General features: G+C 33.9%; 1 protein-coding gene across 1 annotated transcript; it reads left to right on the top strand.

Moving 5' to 3' along the window:
• Positions 1-10,366: 10,366 nt before the first annotated feature.
• Positions 10,367-21,549, top strand: LOC141678777 (putative thimet oligopeptidase). Its single transcript, XM_074485160.1, has 20 exons — positions 10,367-10,641; positions 10,745-10,866; positions 11,376-11,539; positions 11,700-11,790; positions 12,889-13,068; positions 14,168-14,248; positions 14,723-14,800; positions 16,165-16,257; positions 17,066-17,146; positions 17,272-17,434; positions 18,187-18,307; positions 18,394-18,463; positions 19,085-19,192; positions 19,750-19,847; positions 19,977-20,022; positions 20,246-20,342; positions 20,641-20,714; positions 20,790-20,894; positions 20,998-21,078; positions 21,231-21,549. The coding sequence occupies exons 1-20, from the start codon at positions 10,512-10,514 to the stop codon at positions 21,336-21,338; spliced, it is 2,091 nt and encodes a 696-aa protein (XP_074341261.1). The 5' UTR covers positions 10,367-10,511; the 3' UTR covers positions 21,339-21,549.

Below are 21,549 nucleotides of genomic sequence, written 5' to 3'. Positions count from 1 at the left end.
ACTAGTTAATTGCAAACTCTAAAGTTGTACACAATGCTGCTTATGTTCTTATCTTGGCTAGGTACGAACGTGTAGTATTTAGTGTTATGGATTGACTAGTAACAAAAAAGTTGCGGTATGTTTTGATTGTGTGCTGAGACTAGAGTTCTTTTATGTATGTGGCTATGTGCTACTTAATCGATCAACTATAGGTCTATAAGGAAGGCGATGAGCTAAATACATTACATGCTTGCTAGGCATAGACTGACATGCCTACACACACATGTAACGCCCCCAAATCCGGGGTCAGATGGATTTGGTCGTCACTATAAAATCTCAATCCAAAGTAACCTGATTAATCAATAAACAAATGTCAGTGGAAGATATTTAGCATAAATGACCCCACACCAATCTTAGATCTTTTAAGGTTACAGTTCTATAAACAATATATCCAAAATCTATAAATAATTTTTTTTTCACTTTCTTTTAAAACTCTTTTCAACAATTCTCAATCTCAAAACTTAACCTGCTAGTATAACTTCGAAAAGAAGTATACTAGGCCCAACTATAAAATACACAATTATAATACAATATAATATAAACAACTTTATACAATAGAACTTACACTGGTCCGTAAACCCTGGACCAACCACCTTCCAAAAGCTTCTTCCTTTGCTTTCTCGAATTACGCGGCTAAACAGCGCAAGTTAATCCTCACTGGAGGTTAATTTGAAAACAGGCAAGTATGAGCGAAAGAAATGCTCAGCAAGATCATTATAGCAAATATAGGGTCCTTTTGATATAAAACCAACATCTGCATTAGAGTAGAACATTTAAAATTATGATTGCTGAATCAGAAAATTTATTGAAGAATCGGATAATTATTTCTCACTGTATTCAAAAATCTTTTTGATATTTTCGAGCAAAGTGCCTCAGCAATACTTTGAATCTTGACGAGAATAAAACTCGTAAAACAGTGTTTACGTAAAAATCGTAAACAACAATAACAAGAATGATTATGGATTGAATCATAAACTTTATTCAAAACCGAACTCTTGACATTAATACTTATTTTATTGTCATATCAAATTAGATATCAATACGAACTTTGATGCTCACAACATCCCATATTGAAGTCAACATCAATCATCTATACTAATACCACCTTTGATACTTAACAATAAAGTAAGTATCAACACAAATCAGAAACTGAATCAAAACTGCATTTCACCTTTAATCCAAAACAGAAACAGTTGATAAATCATTTATTCTATGAATATCAAAACAATTTAGAAACAACATTTTAGATTGGAACCAATTATGCACTATAATGTTCCTGATGATCAGTCACGAAACAACACCGATATCCCGCAGCTATACCGTAAATATAGGTACTACCCATATTCCGCAGCCATACGGTACCTATAGGGCGCCAGAAAAGGCATATATTCACCTTGTAAGATATTACACTTCCGTATAATAGCTCATGCTGGACCGATGCCTCGGCCTCTTACGCAACCAGTAACCATCCAATCTTAAAACATTTTATTGAAAAAGGGGTTATAATACTCGACACCCGAAATAATTTTATTCCCCCATTCACTTGGGCAGGAATACTCGCAACCAAATCATTTTCTCAAAATTCAAAACATTTATAAATCCGATATTTGGATAAGTAAAAACACTTGACTATTCTGAACATAGAATAACAGATGAGTATTTGCATAAACAGAATTATTTAATTCAGCGATATGTAAAATATTTATCTATTTTGAGCTGAGAATAGAGAAAGCAATACTTGCATGAAAAGATTTAAAATAAATATCACGTGAACAATAAGTGATGATAGGGATACTTGCCTTTGAGATTTAGTAGTTAGTCACACTCGCAATGACGCATCTATTCTGACATTCCGTCTCAAAATATCATTGTCCTTCTTTTCAACACTTTACTGATATGCTGCTCCTGCGATTGCTAGAAGCCAGATATCCAATACCATTTCATCTCATTCTTTATCCAACGTCTTTTCCTGATCAACTCGAATGATCCGTATCTATAATTAAAAGATATAAATTTAATCGTCTAAACGATAATTACTAGACGAACTGCGCGTCAAAACCCTATCGTCTACCCATACGATAGTCCGCATATAAAGAAGACAGCCAAACACAAGACCATTGACCCACTTACACACGTAATTCATATAACACTTAAGCACATAATCCACGTATCACATAATTTATATCACATATGACTTGGTTCGTCAAAACATTCGACTCGGTACGTTTAAAACTGAAATCGGGACAAAATATGATTTATCGATCAATAATCGACTCAGAATGACTTGTAAAATAAGCGACCTTTCGAAACAAAATAATTTGGGTCTCGAAAGTATTTTTAATGAAAGCGGAATATTTTTTTGAGTCTATACGCGTTCGTTTCATATTAAACGGACGAACGATTTATTTTCTATAAATAAAATAAGAATTAAATAGAAATTAAATCAATTAATATTAATTGTTTTTTAAATACCAAAATATAATTTTAAAAGCTTAAAAACAATTTTTAGGAATTATTTGAATTAATTATTAATAATTACAATTTATTCAACTATTTATAAACAAAATTAATTGATTAAATGTATTAATCAATTAATTAAATCCATAAATAATTATTTAAAATAAATTATAAATAATTAAATCAATTTTTAATTTTTGAAAATAATAAAAGAAAATAAATTTTGGAATTTAAAATAATTCAGTTAATTATTAAAATAATTAACCCAATTAATTTTTTGAATGAAAATGGATTTTTGGAATTTAAAAATATGAATTTGAATTGTTTTAAATTTTAGAATTCTGATTAACAGATTTCAGGGACTAGGGTTAGGGTCACGGGGATTGAACGACGACTGCAGAGGGCGGGACTACTGCCAGATTCACGAGAAAGACAACCGGCAACTCGCCAGTTTCTGGAAATTACCAGATTCCGGACGAGTTTCGGCGCCCTCCGGCGAGCCGTAGCACGGCTATTACACACAGATTCACCCGGTTTTTGATGTCAAAACAATAGTTGTGTCTTTAACAATTCTTTGCAACCAACAACAACAACTAACGATCAATCAAAACAAAAAAAAATCGATCAAAACCCAAACCAAGAACATAAAATTCCGGCCAAAATCGAATTCGGTCATTCCTCAACCAAATCTGATGATCAATATCTCACATTAAAGCTATTAACTCACACAATCTGATAAAATCATTACTAACATCAATAAATTAACAACCAAACTGAAAAATTTAAGAACAAAACGAGCAAAATCCCAAAACTCGACTTAAACATTCTGATAATCAAACTACACATATATTAGCATAAATCGACTCCATGAATCATTATAAAACTATCCATGAATTCAACAACAATCAAAAACCCTATGAAATCAAAGACCCAATTCGTGTTCGTATTAAAAAAATTTGAAAGTACAGACTAATCAACCTTGATCAATGATATTGGTATCATCAGAACGGGCTCGTTGAGAGCTTCAAATCGGTTTCTAGAACGTCACAAACGGAGGTCTGTAGCTTCTGGAATCATCAATCAAAGATCAAGAACAAAATTTCACCCCCACTTTTGTTCTTGAATTTTTGGTTTTAATAAAAATAAAATGAAATATTATAATTAACGAGGCTATTTATATTTTTTGAAAAATAAATACCCCAAAATAAATTAAGGGTATTTTTATCCCCTAATTAAAATAATTAAGCCCAAAAATAATAATTATGGGGAATAATTTTAAAAGCGATAAAATATAAATTTTATATCTAAATTTCCCAAAATTGTTAATAATTTTAAAAAATGCAAAAATATTGGGTATTTGAAATACGATTGATTTAATAAAAATAAAAACACGAATTTTGTGGACTTTGACGTCCCGGTGGGGTCCCGGCCCGTTTATTTTTGAAAAACAGAAACGAGACTTAAATTAACAGAAAAACCCGAACACGTATAAAATGCATTCAGATGCACATAACCGAGATAAAACGAATACCTCGATAAAGATGCTAATGAACACACGTCCAAATTACAGATCGATTTATAGAATGCAATTTAAACACGTAACGAGTATCCCATTAGATCATATCCGATCCGAAATTAGATTACTTAGCCGCTAAGTAACTATAAAACGATACAATTGAATACCAGATTTGGATAATTATCAAAACCGAGTTTCTTGTAAAACACCATATGAGAAAATAATGTAAAAATATCCCGTCTCTCGAGAATACGTGTTTTGTTGATTTATCAAAACGTTTATCGTATCGAAAATTGTACGCCGGGCGCGTACGGGTCAAACCGTAATCCAGATTGAAAAAGTTAAAACACGGAAAATGTTCAAAATTACGGAAGGAGTTTTTGGAAGAGTTTCGGATTGTAAAAACGCAAAAACGGTCGAAGTTGGACATTCCCGACTTTATAAAAAAGTTTTATAAATACTCAGAAAATAATTTATAAATCCATAAATCACTGTAAAATCATATAACGGTCCAAAAATTACCATGAAAATATCACAATTATCTATATTTTATTCTGGACATATAAAAATTAAAATACTCTAAGAATATCACATATAAACATCCAAAATATCAACTCCAATTACCAGATAATCCACTAAAATTCACATAAAATCACATAAACAATTCTAAATAATAATAATAATAAAAATATTTCAAAATATGGGATATTACAACACATATGTGTGCGTGCAGGAGCATCGATCGCCATATATCAGGTGAGCTTTACCTTCATTCATCTTCCTTCCCTTTCCATTTAGTTGCATCTTATACTGGTACATGTTACATCTGATCAAACAAAGTTAGAGAGGGAAAGAGTTAATAATTTTTATTGTGCCTAAACTGATGTTTAATATCAGATCAATATAGCTTTGTGGGTTTGCTATAAATATGTAATATCACCCTTGGCACATTTGATAACATCACTTTCTTCTGCTCCAGTCTTGTATCTACTCATAAATAGCATCTTCTTCTGAAATTGTTTGCAAGTTTTGAAGCTGAGCGAAGAATATATGCTCATGTTTACAAATGCAGGTCTCTTCTTTCGTAGATTCAAATACAAATGTCAAGTTGCAGGATTATAATTTGATCTGATGGTGCCTCCTATGAGGTTGCCGAAAGATTATGAAGTCCTTATTGACATTATTTTTTGAAAGTCTAATTCAGGCAAGACTCTTATTTTTGAAATTAAGAGCTTATTTAAGGAATTTAAAGTGTGTATATTGGATATGCTCCCAAATTGGAATAAGATTAGTTTTCATCCAATTTAATTTTTGAACATATCTGCACTACGTCGACTACTATTATAGGAATGCAGCATGTCTTGTTTAGAAAATTATATTGAGATATTTTATAAGAATAATTAGATTCAAGTCATCGTAAATACAACTTTTTTTTATTGAAATAAAGCACTTGCATATATTTAAATTTCTTCCAACGCAAGGTTACAAATAATATACTCCGGAGCAGTATGAACCCACTCCTGCAGACCTGACATAGAACATGCTGCCCTTGCTAACAAGTGGGCTACATGGTTCGCAGACCTATGAACAAACACAAGTAACACTTTCTCAAAGTGTTTAAGTAAGTCACTACATTCTTCAGCAATTGTGTCAAAATAAGAAACCCCCCCAGACCCATTAACAGCCTCGACCAAAGTCTTAGCATCTGATTCAAACACAATTTTGTTAATCCTCCATTGTTTTGCCCAGGATAATGCTTCCTTGAGGCTCAAAGCCTCCGCTTCCCGTGGCTGAAAACTTCCTCGCAGAACGTTACTTCGAGCCCGAATGAAATGCCTTCTGTCATCCCTAGCTATGCAGCCAATTCGCACCAGATTTTCTCCTTGTTGACACGCTGCATCAACGTTAATTTTAATCCATCCTTGTTGAGGTTTAACCCATCGTCTCGCTGCACCCTGTACTTGAGTAGCTTGTTTTCTATTTTCCTCCATCGCCTTTTTCCAATCATTGAGCATATTATACGCCATAGTTTTAACCCCAAAGGCAGACATATTTATTCTATCCCAGAGCCATTTGTTTCTTCTAAACCACAAGGTCCAACAAATCAGGCCAAACATCACACATTGCTCCTTACTGCCATCACGAAACACTCGTTTGATAATCTCTGAAACATTATCATTTGGCCACACTTCGACCAGATGCTGCAACCCTACTGCATTCCATAATTCTAAAGCAAAAGTACACCCAAACAGAACATGCATTGCATCCTCGACGTACACTTGACACCAACCACATATTGGGTTTACATTTACATTTTTTCTTATCAATTCAGCAGCCGTAGGAATAACATTTCTGCAAACTCTCCATAACAAATTAAGCACCTTTCCAGGTAGCTTTAAGTTCCATAGTTTCCTCCAGAAGCTCGCATCAGCATAGCCCCTTTCGCCTTGAATTTTCCTATAGCAACTTTTAACTGAAAAATGTCATTTCTCTTCGAATAACCAGAACCAGCTATCCTCCTTTTCTCTTGATGGAATAGGGATCTGTTGAATTAATCTGCTATCACGTTCATTACAGATATCGTGCACCACTTCCATATCCCACTCTTTTTGATTCTCTGTCATAAAGCCTCGAACTTGAATCTCTTTCAGTTCCTCAGGTAAATCAGTTGTAATGTAGCCATTAACAGGGCATGGCAACCAGGGAACCTGCCACACCCGTGTACTATTCCCATTCCCTATTCTTCTTCTGCACCCCTGCTTCATACTATCTTGTGCTTCCATGATACCTCGCCATACGTAACTAGGATTTGCTCCGAGCTTAGCATTCAAAAAGTCAGTATCTGGAAAATATCTTGCACTCATTATTCTTGTAACCAAAGGGTTTGAATTATTTAAAAGCCTCCAACCTTGTTTTGCCAACATGGCAATATTAAAACTTCTCAGCTTTTTGAATCCTAAACCGCCACCTTCTTTAGCCTCGCACAACCTATCCCATGCCATCCATTTAATCCCCTTCCCTGAACCACCATTATTCCACCAAAAAGCATTCATTCTCCTCTCTATTCCTTCACAAATTTCCCTTGGAATCAAGAATAAATTCATCCAAAAATTCAGGATAACCTGGGCTGCTGTTTTAATCAAAGTCACTTTCCCCGACTTAGATAAATTTTTATTTTGCCACCCCTGCAACTTTTGCTCGATTCTGTCTGTCAGGAAGTCAAAACTTGTAACTTTGTCTCGACCAATCCTCATGGGCATCCCTAAATATTTTCCTGGCACCTGCACCTCCATGACCCCCAACTGCTGACACACTTCGTTCCTGTTTGCCACACTAGTATTAGGAGAAAATGTAACTGTCGATTTATTATAATTTATCATTTGCCCAAATATTACAAATTACAACTTATTACAAATTTTACTCAATTCTTTCCCCAAATATTGGTGTATCACTTGAATAGTCAGTTATTTTCATAATAATAATAATAAGGATCCCACGTGTATACAAATGAGCCCATAAAATAAATGTTGTCATTTATCATTCCAAATCATTTGAAATTTGTTTAGAGAATTTATTCGGAAAATCTAGCAAAACTATTTACAAAATGCGAGAATTACGTAAGAACGTGTTTATGAATACATATTTCATTTGAAATGACATGAGTTACAAAAATCAAAATTCATGATTTACATATCAAACAAATTAAAATACAAAATAATCCTTTTTCAAAACTCGTCCAAAAAAGTTATTATTTACACTGATTTCTCAATGCCCCACGCCCCTACTAAAAATAAAATCACAAATTTTCTTACAACTTAAGAGTTCATTTATTCAAAATTAATGTCCAAATTCAACGAGTATTCATTTTTATTTCTTTGGAAAGCTCAAATGAAATTGAGTCCATAAAGCCCAATTTCAATTGAGTCCAGTTCAGTTCAGTTCTGTTCTACTAGTAAACTAACGGCCTTTCTAAAAATCTAGGGCTCAAAAACTGTCTCTCTCATTTTCTCTGTGCTTCGTTGCTGCGTATTGAAATCTCAAGCTAAAGGGAAGATAAATCAGGTAATTTCTAACTGATATACAAGTAGATTGAGAATGGTAATTGGTGTAGATTCAGCTACAATTTTTCATATGAATAGATCAACTGTGAAGATTAGGTTTATTAACGACCCGAACAAATTGAAAAGATTTGCTTCGGGTTTTTTCATCGGAAAAATAGGGAGACTAGCTGTAATGTTTACTATTGGTAGTTTCGTAAATTGTATGCCAGGCATTGAGTGCTCCGAGAGCGATGAATTAGAGGCTGTTTGTTACGGCTCCGATGAGGCTTATCCTTGTCGTGTTGAGTTGTTTATTCCGGAGTCGGAGATTTTAATATTAAGTTGTTATACGAGAAATCAAATTGAGCATTTTTATGAGTTTGCACCGAGGGGAGAATGGGAGGGGGAGATAAAAGGTCAGAGAGTTTTGTGTATGTCTCATTGTAGTATGCGTGAGTGGAAGGTGGATGAGTCGATTGTGTGTTCTAATAAATACTTGAATGGAAAAACTGTGCCGCGTTGTGATGCAGAACTGATTTTTTTCGATCATTGGATGTCGATGGGGGTTGGGTCAGCCGGGGCTGGGATATTGAACTTGAATGGAAATGTTGTAGGAATGCAGTCTGGCGAAATATTGACTAAGAGTGCAATTCATATTGCTTATTTGGATGCTGTGCTTCGGAATTGTCTTTCGGATTTTGTTGAAAATGATGGTGAGAATATTAGTCTGAATGACCTTATCTTGAAATATGTCTACCATAATAATTATGTATAAGTCGGTTGCAAATGATCTAACTTGGTCTCAAGAGTCTTAGATATGTCTGATATCAAATTAGTATGATCTATAACGGGTAATGGTATAAGCTTTAGGAGGAATGTGGAAGCAGCTTCAAGATAATTATTACAAAAGTGAATGGTGTCCGGATATTGAAGTACAAGCATCGGGTATTGTCTCCACTCTTCAATATTGTTTCAGAAGATGGTCTGAAGGTGTAATGGAGTGCTTTTCAAAATTTTAGTTTAGTTTAGTTTAATTTAGTTTAGTTTATTGCACTAATATGAAAGCTTTGTAGTTCAGTTTACGAGTATTTAGTTATCAATGTAAGCGTTATCAATGTAAGCTTGTTTTAGTGGTTTATTGAAGATTGAAATGTTTCCTATTCTATCTAATTAAATTTTGTAAGTTTGTGCTTGATGTGTGTTTAAAATTTAATACCTCCCTGTGAATGATTCTTATTCTGTTATATATATTTCGATGTCTCCTTGATTATCTCCTGAAATCGCTTTGCCTCCTCTGAATTCTTTGACTCCTCTCCGTAATATCTTTTCCCAGCAATCATCCTTGTCAACAAGTTAAACATCAGCTTGAAAAAAAGAGGCTTCATCTCTACTTCCTGCATTCCACCACCAGATAATTTGAACAAGCCTTTCACCATAGACTTAACCTCTTCTATTCGAATATCTGACAACTTCTGCAACCGATAAGTAGACAAAATCTCCAGTACACAGAGTTTTGTGCAGATGCTTTTTAAGGAGGTAAAGGTGGCCAAATATTGGCAAGGCAGGAAAAGGAGTTGGTCAGTTGAGTGTACAGATAAAGAGCTGCAATGATAAACAACAGTGCAGGCAAATAGAGGTACAAGATGACACCGTCCGTTTTTCGAGATCGATAAATAAATATTTGGTAAACGAATAATCTCGTCAAATAAATACTTGTTTCGGTCCAACGTAATAGAGACAATATATTTTTAACCTCGATTTATGTATAATCTCGATTAATGAAAACAAATATTTCGATCCCAAAAATATTCGTTTATCGAGATTTAACTATAGTTCTAATAGACCTTTAAAGTTGGAATTCCGTTAACAACTTAATATAATTAAACATACTTTATACACTTTTTTAATGGTTAAAAATCTCCGTGTATTGAAATCTCTCAACAATATTTGCTATATTACATTACATTTTTATTTTTCCTCAGTTAAAAACTGTATATTATAAATAAATAATAAAAATCAGATATTAAAAATAATTAAGTATATTCTACGAATTATAAGTTAGTAATTTATAATTTTGTTTTTAAAGAAGTAATTTATAATTTTAAAAATGGTATTTACAATTTGACATTGTTATGCACAAAATTTCCCTCCATTTGTTGCCGCTTTTACAAGGGGCGTGAAAATCAAAGCAAAAACAATACCCCTGTACTAACAAACAAGGGTTTCTATAATCCATTTCATCTCTCTCTCTCTCTCTCTCTCTCTCTCTCTCTCTCCCTCCCTCCCTCCCTCCCTCGCGCTCTCTCTCTCTCTCTCTCTCTCTCTCTCTCTCTCTCTCTCTCTCTCTCTCTCTCTCTCTCTCTCTCTCTCTCTCTCTCTCTCTCTCTCTCTCTCCCCCTCCCCCTCCCTCGCTCTCTCTCTCTCTCTCTCTCTCTCTCTCGCTTTTTGTTAATTAACAAATGGCGAAACAGAGAAAGGATAAACACAACAACATCATAGCTCTCACAGGAGCTGCTGGCGCCGCCGCTCTTCTCGCCTTCGCTCTCAACTTCGCCATTTCTTCACTCAATTCGAGAAATAAAAAGAAAGGTTAATTTTCAACTTCTAATTAATTAATTAAATTAAATTGTTGTGCATTGATTTGAATTGTGATTTAATTGAATTAGTTTTGTATTTGACTTTATTGTTTCAGAACTTAAAGGCTCTAATGTGCAAATTAATCTCTCACCGTCTCGAATTACTCGATTAGCTGACCAGTTAATTGCGAAATCGAAAGCTGTGCACGATGCTGTTGCTTCTGTTCCTCTCGATAAGGTACGGACTATGAATGTGTATAGCAGAATCTCGATAAATGAATAATCTCGTTAATATACGAAAAATGAATGTATAGTTATTATTTATTGACATTATGGATTGACTGCTAGTTACAAATGAAGTACATTTTGAGTGTCTTAGTGATTTACGACTTGTGGCCATGTGCTACTACGTAAATAATTAACTAAAATTAGCATTACGAACTCTATGTACTAAACGCTTGTTTTGCATATAATGATGTATTTGCCGTAGCATTCATTTTGAGGTCATATATCAACTGAATTTACATGTACTTGTCTTTCGTGCCTCGTCTTCTAGTTGCATTGTATTCTTTACATGCTACATTGCCCTCTCCTTTGGTACATGCTGCATCTCGTCAATGTTTAAAGTTTTCACCAAAATAAATCACTCTAAATCAACAAGTTGGACACTCGGGTAGTTACCGAAGGAGTTAGTTATCTTAGTTGTACCAAATTGATATTAAATATAAAGTTAATTTATCTTTGCAGGTTAGCTATAAAAATGTAATATCACCATTGGTAGAGTTGGAAATGCAACAATTTCCGCTTGTCCAGTCTTGCATCTTTCCGAAGATGGTATCGTCATCTGAAGATGTGCGGAAAGCAAGTGCGGAAGCTGAGCGAAGAATAGACGCTCATGTTTACAAATGCAGGTCTCACTTTCTTTCGTTGCTTTAAAAACTATTAATTTGGTGGTGCCACAAGATTGTTGAGTCTGTAGTTTTGTGATTTCATTAATTTATCATTGTTTGAAATTAGTTACTAAACTAAATACCTAACTAATTGCTATTTAAATTTGTGAACATTCTACAGTAAGAGGGAAGATTTGTACCGTGTCATCAAGGCAGTCGCAGTGAAGGGGGAAAGGATGAGCCCTGAAGCTAAACGATATACTCAGTTTCTGGTATGAAGTTTTAGTTGTTTTTGCATTGGAATAGTTTCCTGAATTATTTCTTATGTCTTTGTCTTGTCCACTAATTGCCTGCTGGTCGGCTTACATAATTGAATTTATGAACTTTATTTATCACTTTGTTGATGCTTTACATGTTAGGAGACCTCATTTCTACTTATGTTCCATCTACTATTGGTCACTTGATAGGACAGAATATTGTAGGTGGTCACTTTAATGTTACCAAGACATATGGAGCAGCCGTTCTTAGTGCATCTCATAATTTTCACTCTCTTAAACCACTTTGTTTTAAGTTTACCAGATCCCTAACAGTTAAGTCCCCGGAAAATATGAGTTCGTTTGGAAATTATGCTATACTTTAGGGTGTGGAATTTTCCACGATGGTTTATGTATTAATGCCTGCAGCACTTTTAATGCAACTACTTCGTAATCTACCAACTTTGTCAAAATCTTATTTCCAGTTTCACTGTTAGTCTGTACATATTAAACCTGCAATTATGTAACATTTGCATAATCAGGAAGTATATATACTGTGATGATCCTATCAATGGGAAGTTTAAAGCAGTGATGTATTATGATTTAAATATCCGATCTTGTTCGATATGGCATATCCCTCCACAACTGAGCTTGGATGCTCTTGTTTTTTGGCGAATGCATTAACATGTGATAGTTATGGTCTAGTAGTATCTACAACCACTCTACCAGTAACTGTTTTTTTTCTTTCTAAATTTATATAATGGCAGCATGGAATAACTTACCTTATATGTATATGAATATGATCAACTGATCGTATCCTTTTCTTTAAAGCTAATAGTACTTTAAACTTTTGAGTACTTGCCTACTTGATAATGAGGAACAGGGATAATCAAATATGTACTTTTCTTTAACATAATGAGTAAGTGCCTTATCATTGTTTTTTAATATGGATTTTGGGATGTGATTTTTTTCCCATTTGTGCTCTCTTTCTGTTTGTCTTGGTTTTAGTCCCTGCTTTCATTGTTTATTATTCTTTAAATCTAACGATTTCCTCCTTTTGATTTTAAAAGGTATCTTGCTGTATTATAGTATTTATTGTCTAGTATCCAGTGACAGGTTAAAGACTTTGAGCGGAATGGTTTGAACCTCACATTAGCTAAGAGGGAAGAGCTGCAGCGTCTAAAGACTCAGCTAGATGATTTAAGCATTCAATATATCCGAAACATCAATGATGATCGTTCATTTCTCCTTTTCAGCGAGATGGATTTACTAGGGTTACCACCTGAATTTATATGGGTAAATTTCTGCATTATCAGTTTCTGAGTGCCTGAGTTTGTAACTCTTTGCCTGTATACTTAATTTTCATGTTAATATTGCTTATTTATCTATTACTGAGATTGACATACTTTTCGTGCATGATTGATAACATAATCATGACAACATGACCAGAACTTCTTGCACGATGATTTACAATGCAATCTTAATGTGTGAAAGTTGAGATTCTTAATTATTTTTTGAAGTATATGAAGTCAAAACTACATTAAAACTTAATGTGACTGATATGCTGGTATTATCAATGTAAAATGCATACATGAGAAAAGATGTGTACGTGAAGGAATATGCTCATATATACTATTTGCTTCAAAGTAAGCCTATTCATGTTGTTTGGCAGTTGAAGAGGTCAATCGAAAAAGTATCTACATTTTTTAGGGTTGTTATGACTATTTAGTCATTTGAAATTTTGTGTCAGTTTGAGTTTTTGTTTATTTCTAGTGGCTTTAAATACAAATCAAACCTTATAGCTAACTAAACTCTCCAATTTTTTCTTTGTACATGCGTCGACCAGACATGACATGGGTATGGGCATGGGGTTCGAGTCGTATCTTTCATATTTAATCTGGACAAGTCATCTTGCGGGATTCAAATTCAAAATGATATATAGGCCTTACAATGACTTGTTACACGGAGTGAGTTCCGTTGATGACTTTTTCTATGCTATTCATCTAACTTAATGCGATGAGTTTGACACATAATTACTTGTACAAGTTTTATTGGTGGAACACACTATTTCTAAATATGTAAAATGGATTAATAATGTATAAAGTGTTACCTTTTTAAAGCTTACATGTGAGTCGCCACACCGTGTCCAATTCTGGATCCATATCCAAGAATCCTAAATTTAATAAAACTAAGAACTTGACACTTGAATCTGCAACCGTGTCCCTTGCCCTAGTCCTAGTAATATAGCCATTTAATATTTTGGGGAACACCAGATGTAATTATATGTTGTATTTGTTATCAGTTATAGACTTATAGTTCAGAGCAAACCTGTCCACCATGTTATATCACGTTATTCTGGTTTATAGTTACTAAACGAGTTGTGTTTTCTGTACAGAGTTTAGACAAAGCAGAAAACGGGGAGTTCAGGATTTCGCTCGGAAGTCACCATCTTTTACCAATATTAGAATTTTGTAAGGTACACGCCCAACATTGACTTAAGTACAATATTTACCTTATCTATGTCCTGAACGTAGTGATGAGTTCTTTTTTGAGAGAGGACTCGTGAAAATCAAATTAAGCATAGATGAAAGGTATCTATACATATGACATAACTACAAAAGTTTCCATTTTGTTGTTGGGCAGCTAAAAATTTGAGTCTCAATAGATGAATTTAATGTATAATATGCCAAATTTACAAAACTTCCTCATTTTTTCCTAAATTATAATGGGGCATAGTTCTCTTATTTCTTTAAATAAGTCAACTTTCTAATTTACAGAGTGGTGTCATATTCATAAAGCTGAAATATGAACTTTAGTTGATTCTATTCTTCTCCCCTAAGTTCTCTTATGTTTTTTTGTCATACTGCAATAGTGGTAATTTGGTGACTTGATATGTGCTTTGCTTGACTTATTCTAGAGGTACTTCAGATTATTATTTTTATTTATTTAGGTTGGTGCCACAAGAAAAACTGTGGCTGTGGCATATGGGAGACGATCTGAGGTTAACCTTTCTGTATTACAGAATCTGGTAATGTGGAATAGAAGAAGTATTCTCCTGTTATTCCTTGAATGCTAATATGCATATAGTTTTTGTCCACCAGCTCACCTGTATGTTTGCCCTCTGAAATTCAGCCTTTTGCTGTATCTTAAACATTTATTGCTGGACTGTACCTGTCAAATGTTATTCATTTTTACTCATTTTGTAATTTATATACTAGTTTGATAGACCAAAAAAATAGGATCTTTATTTTGCCCATAGTTAAATAATACAACATTATTTAGGTAATTAGTACCTGAAGTTCTAATTAACATATATACACTAACTAGCTATTGGTAACTACACCTATATGTCAGAATTATTCGTTAATTTTGTGGACAGATTAGTTTTCCTTTATCACCACAGAAAACTGTTTGAAATGGGAACAAAAAAGAGATGAACACAATACTACTCAAGTGAGCCTTATCTCGAATTTGTTTGGTTGGCATCAGCATCGGAAAGTATCACGATACATGTATATATGTGATACAAAATTTACGATTCTCTTGGAAAACTCTGTACATAAAAGGAACAAATTATGTGTCCTAATTAAAGTCCAGTTTTCAGTTTGGGTCTCAGAATGCAATCAGTCTCTGGATAGGAGTTGCTAGACTTCACTGAAAGTTTAAAGGAATCATAATGCTGGCCTTATGGTCATAGTTTTACTTATTCAAATATTAGTTCTAAATTTTTTTATAACATCATTGAGATTCAAAGAGTTTGTGTATAAAGATAGTGTTCCAAATTAGAGGCGGACCCCCCCCACCGGGGGGGGGGCGGTTGCATGCAGTTGTGGCTGCCACCCCAAAGTCCAGAACTCTTGAAAAATTATATATCAATACATAGTTATTCAACTCTTGTGAAGTCTAGAACCTTTTGATCCTGCCTCTGTCCCTGTTTTATATATAATTGTAAATGCAAAACTGAGTCTATATTCTTGAGGATCAAATGATAGAAAATAGAAATATTACCAGACAAACTGGTTTATAAAGATAAAGAAATATGCAATGATCTCTACACTTCTCCCAAAATCATAGAGGTTTCCTTCCGTCCTGTATCTGATCATGGGACCATCTCTTATCAGAATGATATACGGTTTCCTAGATTCAATCAATTAAATCTCAATAACTAGAAGGCCAACTTGTTAGCTGCATTCCCAAAAACTATATAAAAAATTAGGAACAGTAGTTTTTTGATATATGTTGCGCCTCTTTGTTTCCCAGCTGGCTGCACCGGTACATCTCAAAATGGTCATGTTACAATGTTGCAGTTCTTAAATTTCTTACTTTCCTCCGTATCTGTTTTTGACGGTACTGCTAGAAAGTCAGAATAATTAAACAATTTAAATTGTTCAGGTTCAGTTGCGGCATAAATTTGCTAGATTGCTTGGCTATTCAAACTATGCAGACTATGCTGTTGAACTCAGAATGGCAAAATCTTCATCTAAGGTTTGTTCATTTATGTTATCTATAATATCTTCTGATTTCTGGATGATAACTAGGAATTTTCTAATGTTCGTCATGGTTTATATATGGGTTGGGTTTTATGGAGAACTCTGGAGAAAGCTTCTAATTTTGTAAAATTTGTTGTATCTTTTATTCAAAAATGCATGTATTTTGTAAATTAAAACACAATAATGAGAAAAATATGCATTTTGAAAAAAAAATGAGAAAATATATACAGAATACATACATGTTATGTACAGAACATATTAGTTCTTAACTTCATATTTTGTAAAAATTATGAGATTGTTCATTATCATTTGATATGTTATGTAAACAAAAACGTAATTATGAGAATTTTTTATGCAATTGAAGAAAAAATAGTAAGAAAATGTTTGCAGAAAACATAAATGTAATGTACAAAACATAGTAGTTCCCCGGAGAACCTAGTTCTCGTTTTTGCCTTATCTTGTATATGTGTGTATGTGTGTGTGTGCACTGCACACGCAGTTCCTTTTATAGGACAATTGGATCAAGTACAAGCTAATTTTTTGAGTTTCAAACAATTTTTGTATTCAGAGACCTATTATATAGTCAACATAAATATATGTACCTAATTTTTGTGGGATATTGTCAAACATTAAAATCTTTCATATGTTCCACCTAAAAGTATTATGTTGGTACGAGCTTTGTTTTGGTAACTATTAATCCATATAACAATATTGCGGTGTATGGTTTAATAATGTGCTGCTTTATAGCAATGTCTCAAATAACTTTCATGATGAATGTACTACTTCGTTAATTCCTTTTTCAGGTTTTCGAATTCTTAGAGGGCGTATCTGCTAGTTTGACTGACTTGGCCACCAAAGAACTTGGTATTCTGAAAGACCTGAAGGTCAGTTCTGTTTGTTGTATGTCTAATCTGGCTAGAGCTCACCAATATAATTCGTCATTCCCCCCCTAATTTATTAACCATGAAATGTTATTAAACCTTCATAATTGTTTATCGTGGTGGTTCAGAAGGAGGAGGAAGGAGACCATCCCTTTGGAATTGAGGATCTACAATACTACGTGAAGAGGGTAGAAGAGAAACAGTATGACCTAGACTTTGGTGTTGTTAAGCAGTACTTCCCTGTGGATATTGTTCTATCGGGGGTCCTTAAGATATGTCAAGACCTTTATGGTATGATTTAAATATGTATTTTTAGTTTGTTTTATTTTCTTTTGCACTGTAATTCTTGCTGGACATCAAGATGAGTTTATTTTAAAGAAATTGGCATGTTTGTATCTTAAATTACGTGACATGCAAAGCAGAACTTATCCTCTGCTAATTCCACGATTCCATTCCTAATTATTCCTTTCCACCCATAATCTACAAATTCCATTACTTAGGAGCAAAGTCATATCAACGCTAATATAGAATATCTTGTGGATCATCCTAGTCATGTAAAAGTCAAAGCTTATATGCTTGCCAAAAGATCATCTAAGCTCCGGGAAAAGTTGCTACCGGTTGCCATTTATAGATACAATTGTATTTATCTTTGGCGTGCTCTTTCCGGGGAAGAAGATCCCGTGCTACTGTTGTTAAGGTCAAATGGTGTCTGGTCCAAGGCAGAATATCGGCAAGGATAGCTTGTTGATTCTGTTTTTGATCACTATTTGGGTCACCTAAATTAATTAGAATTAGAAGTAAAGTTCTTGATCTTCATTGTTAGCCTGTTAGGGATTGTAATGAGATGATTGATATGGTTGATTGTTTGAAATTTATTATTTGTAGGCCTGGCGAAGTAGGTGATTGAACTGTGTGAATATTATTTTCTGTTTCTTTTTGTCCTCTTCCTTTACAGATTTGATCGTGTTATCAATAAATTACTAGACAGTACGTGTTATAAGTTTTTCAACTCATTTGTGAAACAAATCCCTCTTTGTTTACAGGATTAAGATTCGAGGAAATTGCAGATTCTGTCGTCTGGCATCATGATGTTAATGTTTATTCAGTTTTTGACTTGCGTTCTTGTGAATTGTTGGGTTATCTTTACCTCGATTTGTATAAAAGGTTCATTCTCGGATATAAAATTGTTGACTTTTTCAAATCACTTTTTTTATAAACAAGAACTTTCGGAATTAAAAATTTATTTACAGGGAAGGCAAGTATGGACATACATGTGTTGTTCCTCTTCAATGTGGTTCATTTCATGAGGGTGCAAGACAGGTAACCTCGAAACATATCTTCTGGATGCGATGCTTAGTCTTGGTTACAACTTACAAGATCCTTAATAGACTAGTTTATAGATTGTAATTATAACGACTCGTTGTTGCTCTTATAATGAGATACTTAAATATTAACGTAAAATGTTAACATCAATTAGGTTAACACCCAGTAATCTAAGATAGCTTGACATAAAATTATAGTTAGAAGTTCATTTCCATTTTACGGTTCTAGAAGTAGTTACATTAATGTATTTAAGATTAAATTATTTTTTCCCAAAATTCATATGCAAGGGAGAACGGACAGAAAGTAATGATTGCGGTCAATTATGGGGATTATCGATTGAGATTCAACGTAAACAAGGCTTTGCATGTGTCCAAATAAGATTTAAGAAGGCAGGAATCAAAATTAAATTGAGAAAAATTATAAAAGTGAGAGAAAGTCGGGCTGCACGAGTCAAGAGTATCTATTAAAATTTATATTACACTCCAATATTTGATGAAATAATAAGAAAATATGGAGGTGAAGGCATTTTTACTTGCATGTACTAAATATTGTATTATGTATATACATTCATATGTACGTTTTTAAATGCTTACTAAAACAGGAATGTTTCATATCCAGATTCCTGTGGCATTGCTTATCTCTCAGTTCCAAAAGGATGTTGGTAGTTGTTCTGGGTTATTGCGATTCTCAGAAGTAGTTAGTCTTTTCCATGAGTTTGGGCACGTGGTATGTTTAACCTCTACTTGAAGCATTCCTCCAGTACAGTACACGAATATTAGTTCTATTTTTATATTTCTCCCTTTTAGTGCTGTGAAATTTCTGTTAAGAGACTTACGACTAGTAGTGATGCAGACTAGGGTAAACAAGAAGCTTACCTAGTACTGTAGGTTCCTAGACAAAAGTAGTGTTCAAGTTATACATTTTAATTGACTTGAATGATGTAAGCGCAAGCTTCAGAGCGCTTTAAATTTAATATCGTATCTAGTGTGTTATGTGAAATTGTTGGAAAGAGGGTGGGGGTAAAGACTTTAGATTAGTTTATTATTATTAGGACCTTTCCCAGACCCTGCAGATTTCGGTGCCATGCTCACTGGGTACAACTATTTATTTATTTATTTATTTGTTGTTGTTGTTATTATTATTATTATTACAACAATAGAAAGTTAAAAACAACTCGGGAATCACTTTTTAAGTATTCCTATACCCGGGTTAGTGAAATTATTACTTTCTTATTGATGCCTGAGGTGATTGGCAAGTAATGGTAATTTGTGCCGAACTTACAGGTCCATCATATTTGCAATCGTGCATCATTTTCTAAATTTTCTGGGCTGCGCCTTGACCCTGACTTTGTAGAGATTCCTGCACAGGTTTTGGAAAACTGGTAAGAATTTGAGTTATTGTTATCTATTAAATTCCGTGTTTGAAGGTGATGTGCTTTGCATGTATACAGGATAGAAACTCACGCTGACATACTTTATTGTTCTTTCTTCCCCTCCCCCTCATTCCTTAGGTGTTATGATAACATAGCTCTAAAAATGATATCTGGTTATCATCAGGTATTTTATCCATGTAAATAGTTTATTACCCTTTATATTATAGTCAGTAAGTTTATTAAACAGTAACCTGTTTTATTTTGTGACTTCGTTGTAAGCCTGTGTGGTCAGTGGTGTTATAACACTAATTCTGACATCCTAAGGAAAACAGTGCACCCCCTCCCCCCCCCCCTCTTCCCAGAGAAGATAAAATTAAATAGATATCCAATCTTATTATGTTGTGCAGGATATTACAAAGCCCGTCAAGGATGAAATTTGTGAGTCACTTAGGAGATGGCGTTCTTCCTTTTCAGCACTTAAATTAAAGCAAGAGATTCTTTACTGTAAGCTCTACTGTTTTTTTGCATGATCTACTGTATATGATGTAATCGTGTTTCTCTGTACTTTGAAGATGAACTTAAGTTCACATCTCATGCTACAAGTCTACAACAGCTTCAAATTTTACACATTTATGTATTTACTACCAAGTGGAAACATAAAATTGTTGGTTTCAAAATTACTTGGTGTACATGTTGAGAGACAAAGCTCTACTCTGTTGTGCACAATTATTGATCAATGTGTAAGTTAGTTATTTCTTTTTTATTTATCATTAAATAATATTCCATAATATTTTTATGGCAGGTCTCTTTGATCAAATTATACATTCAAATGAGAATGTTGACATTATCGGTTTGTTCAAGCACCTTCATCCAAAGGTATTACTTTCTGCTTAAACATGATTTTAAAGTAAGAGTTTTAAATTTGTATCATAACTTGCTTTGATTCGCCAGGTAATGGCTGGCTTACAGATGTTAGAAGGAACCAACCCAGCTTCATGTTACTCACGTTTGGCAATAGGCTATGAAGCTGTGTGCTACAGCCGCATTTGGAGTGAGGTAAGGCCACAATACATGTTCATATCTTAGCCACTAATTTGCTTTACTAGTTTGTTCTGTAGACTGCTACACACCTTTAGTCACCATTTGGCTGCAATTTCAGGCTTTCGCTGCAGATATATTTGCCTCGAAATTCCGTGACAATCTTTTCAACCAAAATGTGGGTACTCAATTTAGAGAAAAGGTAAATTAAGTTATTTCCCAAGATCGAAAACCTACAAGGCTTCAACACAATTGATTCAACTCATTCTTCCTTTATTGCGTTTTCAACCTTTTTTCAACTCTAAAGCAGAATTAGTCATCCAAATAAATAAGTTAGATATTATGGATTGACAGGTACTAGGTCCAGGAGGAGCAAAAGATCCTGTTGAAATCTTGATAGATTTTTTAGGAAGGGAGCCTTCAATCCAGGCTTTTACTGACAGTAAAAGTGACTTCGTCTAGTAGAGCAAAAGCTAAGCAGCAATGTAATTACAATTTTTTTTCAGGAATATATCTTCTTCAAGACAATGCCTTCATTCTAAAATGTTGGTCAAATTATACTTGACAAACCATATTCCTGAATTTTTGGCCAGATTATTTGTTATGAGTATCCGCTGCACATGGTAAACATCAAATTTTACGAAACACAGCACAACTTGAGATTATTGGATTA

This window comes from Apium graveolens, chromosome 8, assembly GCF_009905375.1.
Source record: "Apium graveolens cultivar Ventura chromosome 8, ASM990537v1, whole genome shotgun sequence".
Taxonomy (NCBI): Eukaryota; Viridiplantae; Streptophyta; class Magnoliopsida; order Apiales; family Apiaceae; genus Apium; species Apium graveolens.
This window is presented reverse-complemented; position numbering and strand designations above follow the sequence as displayed.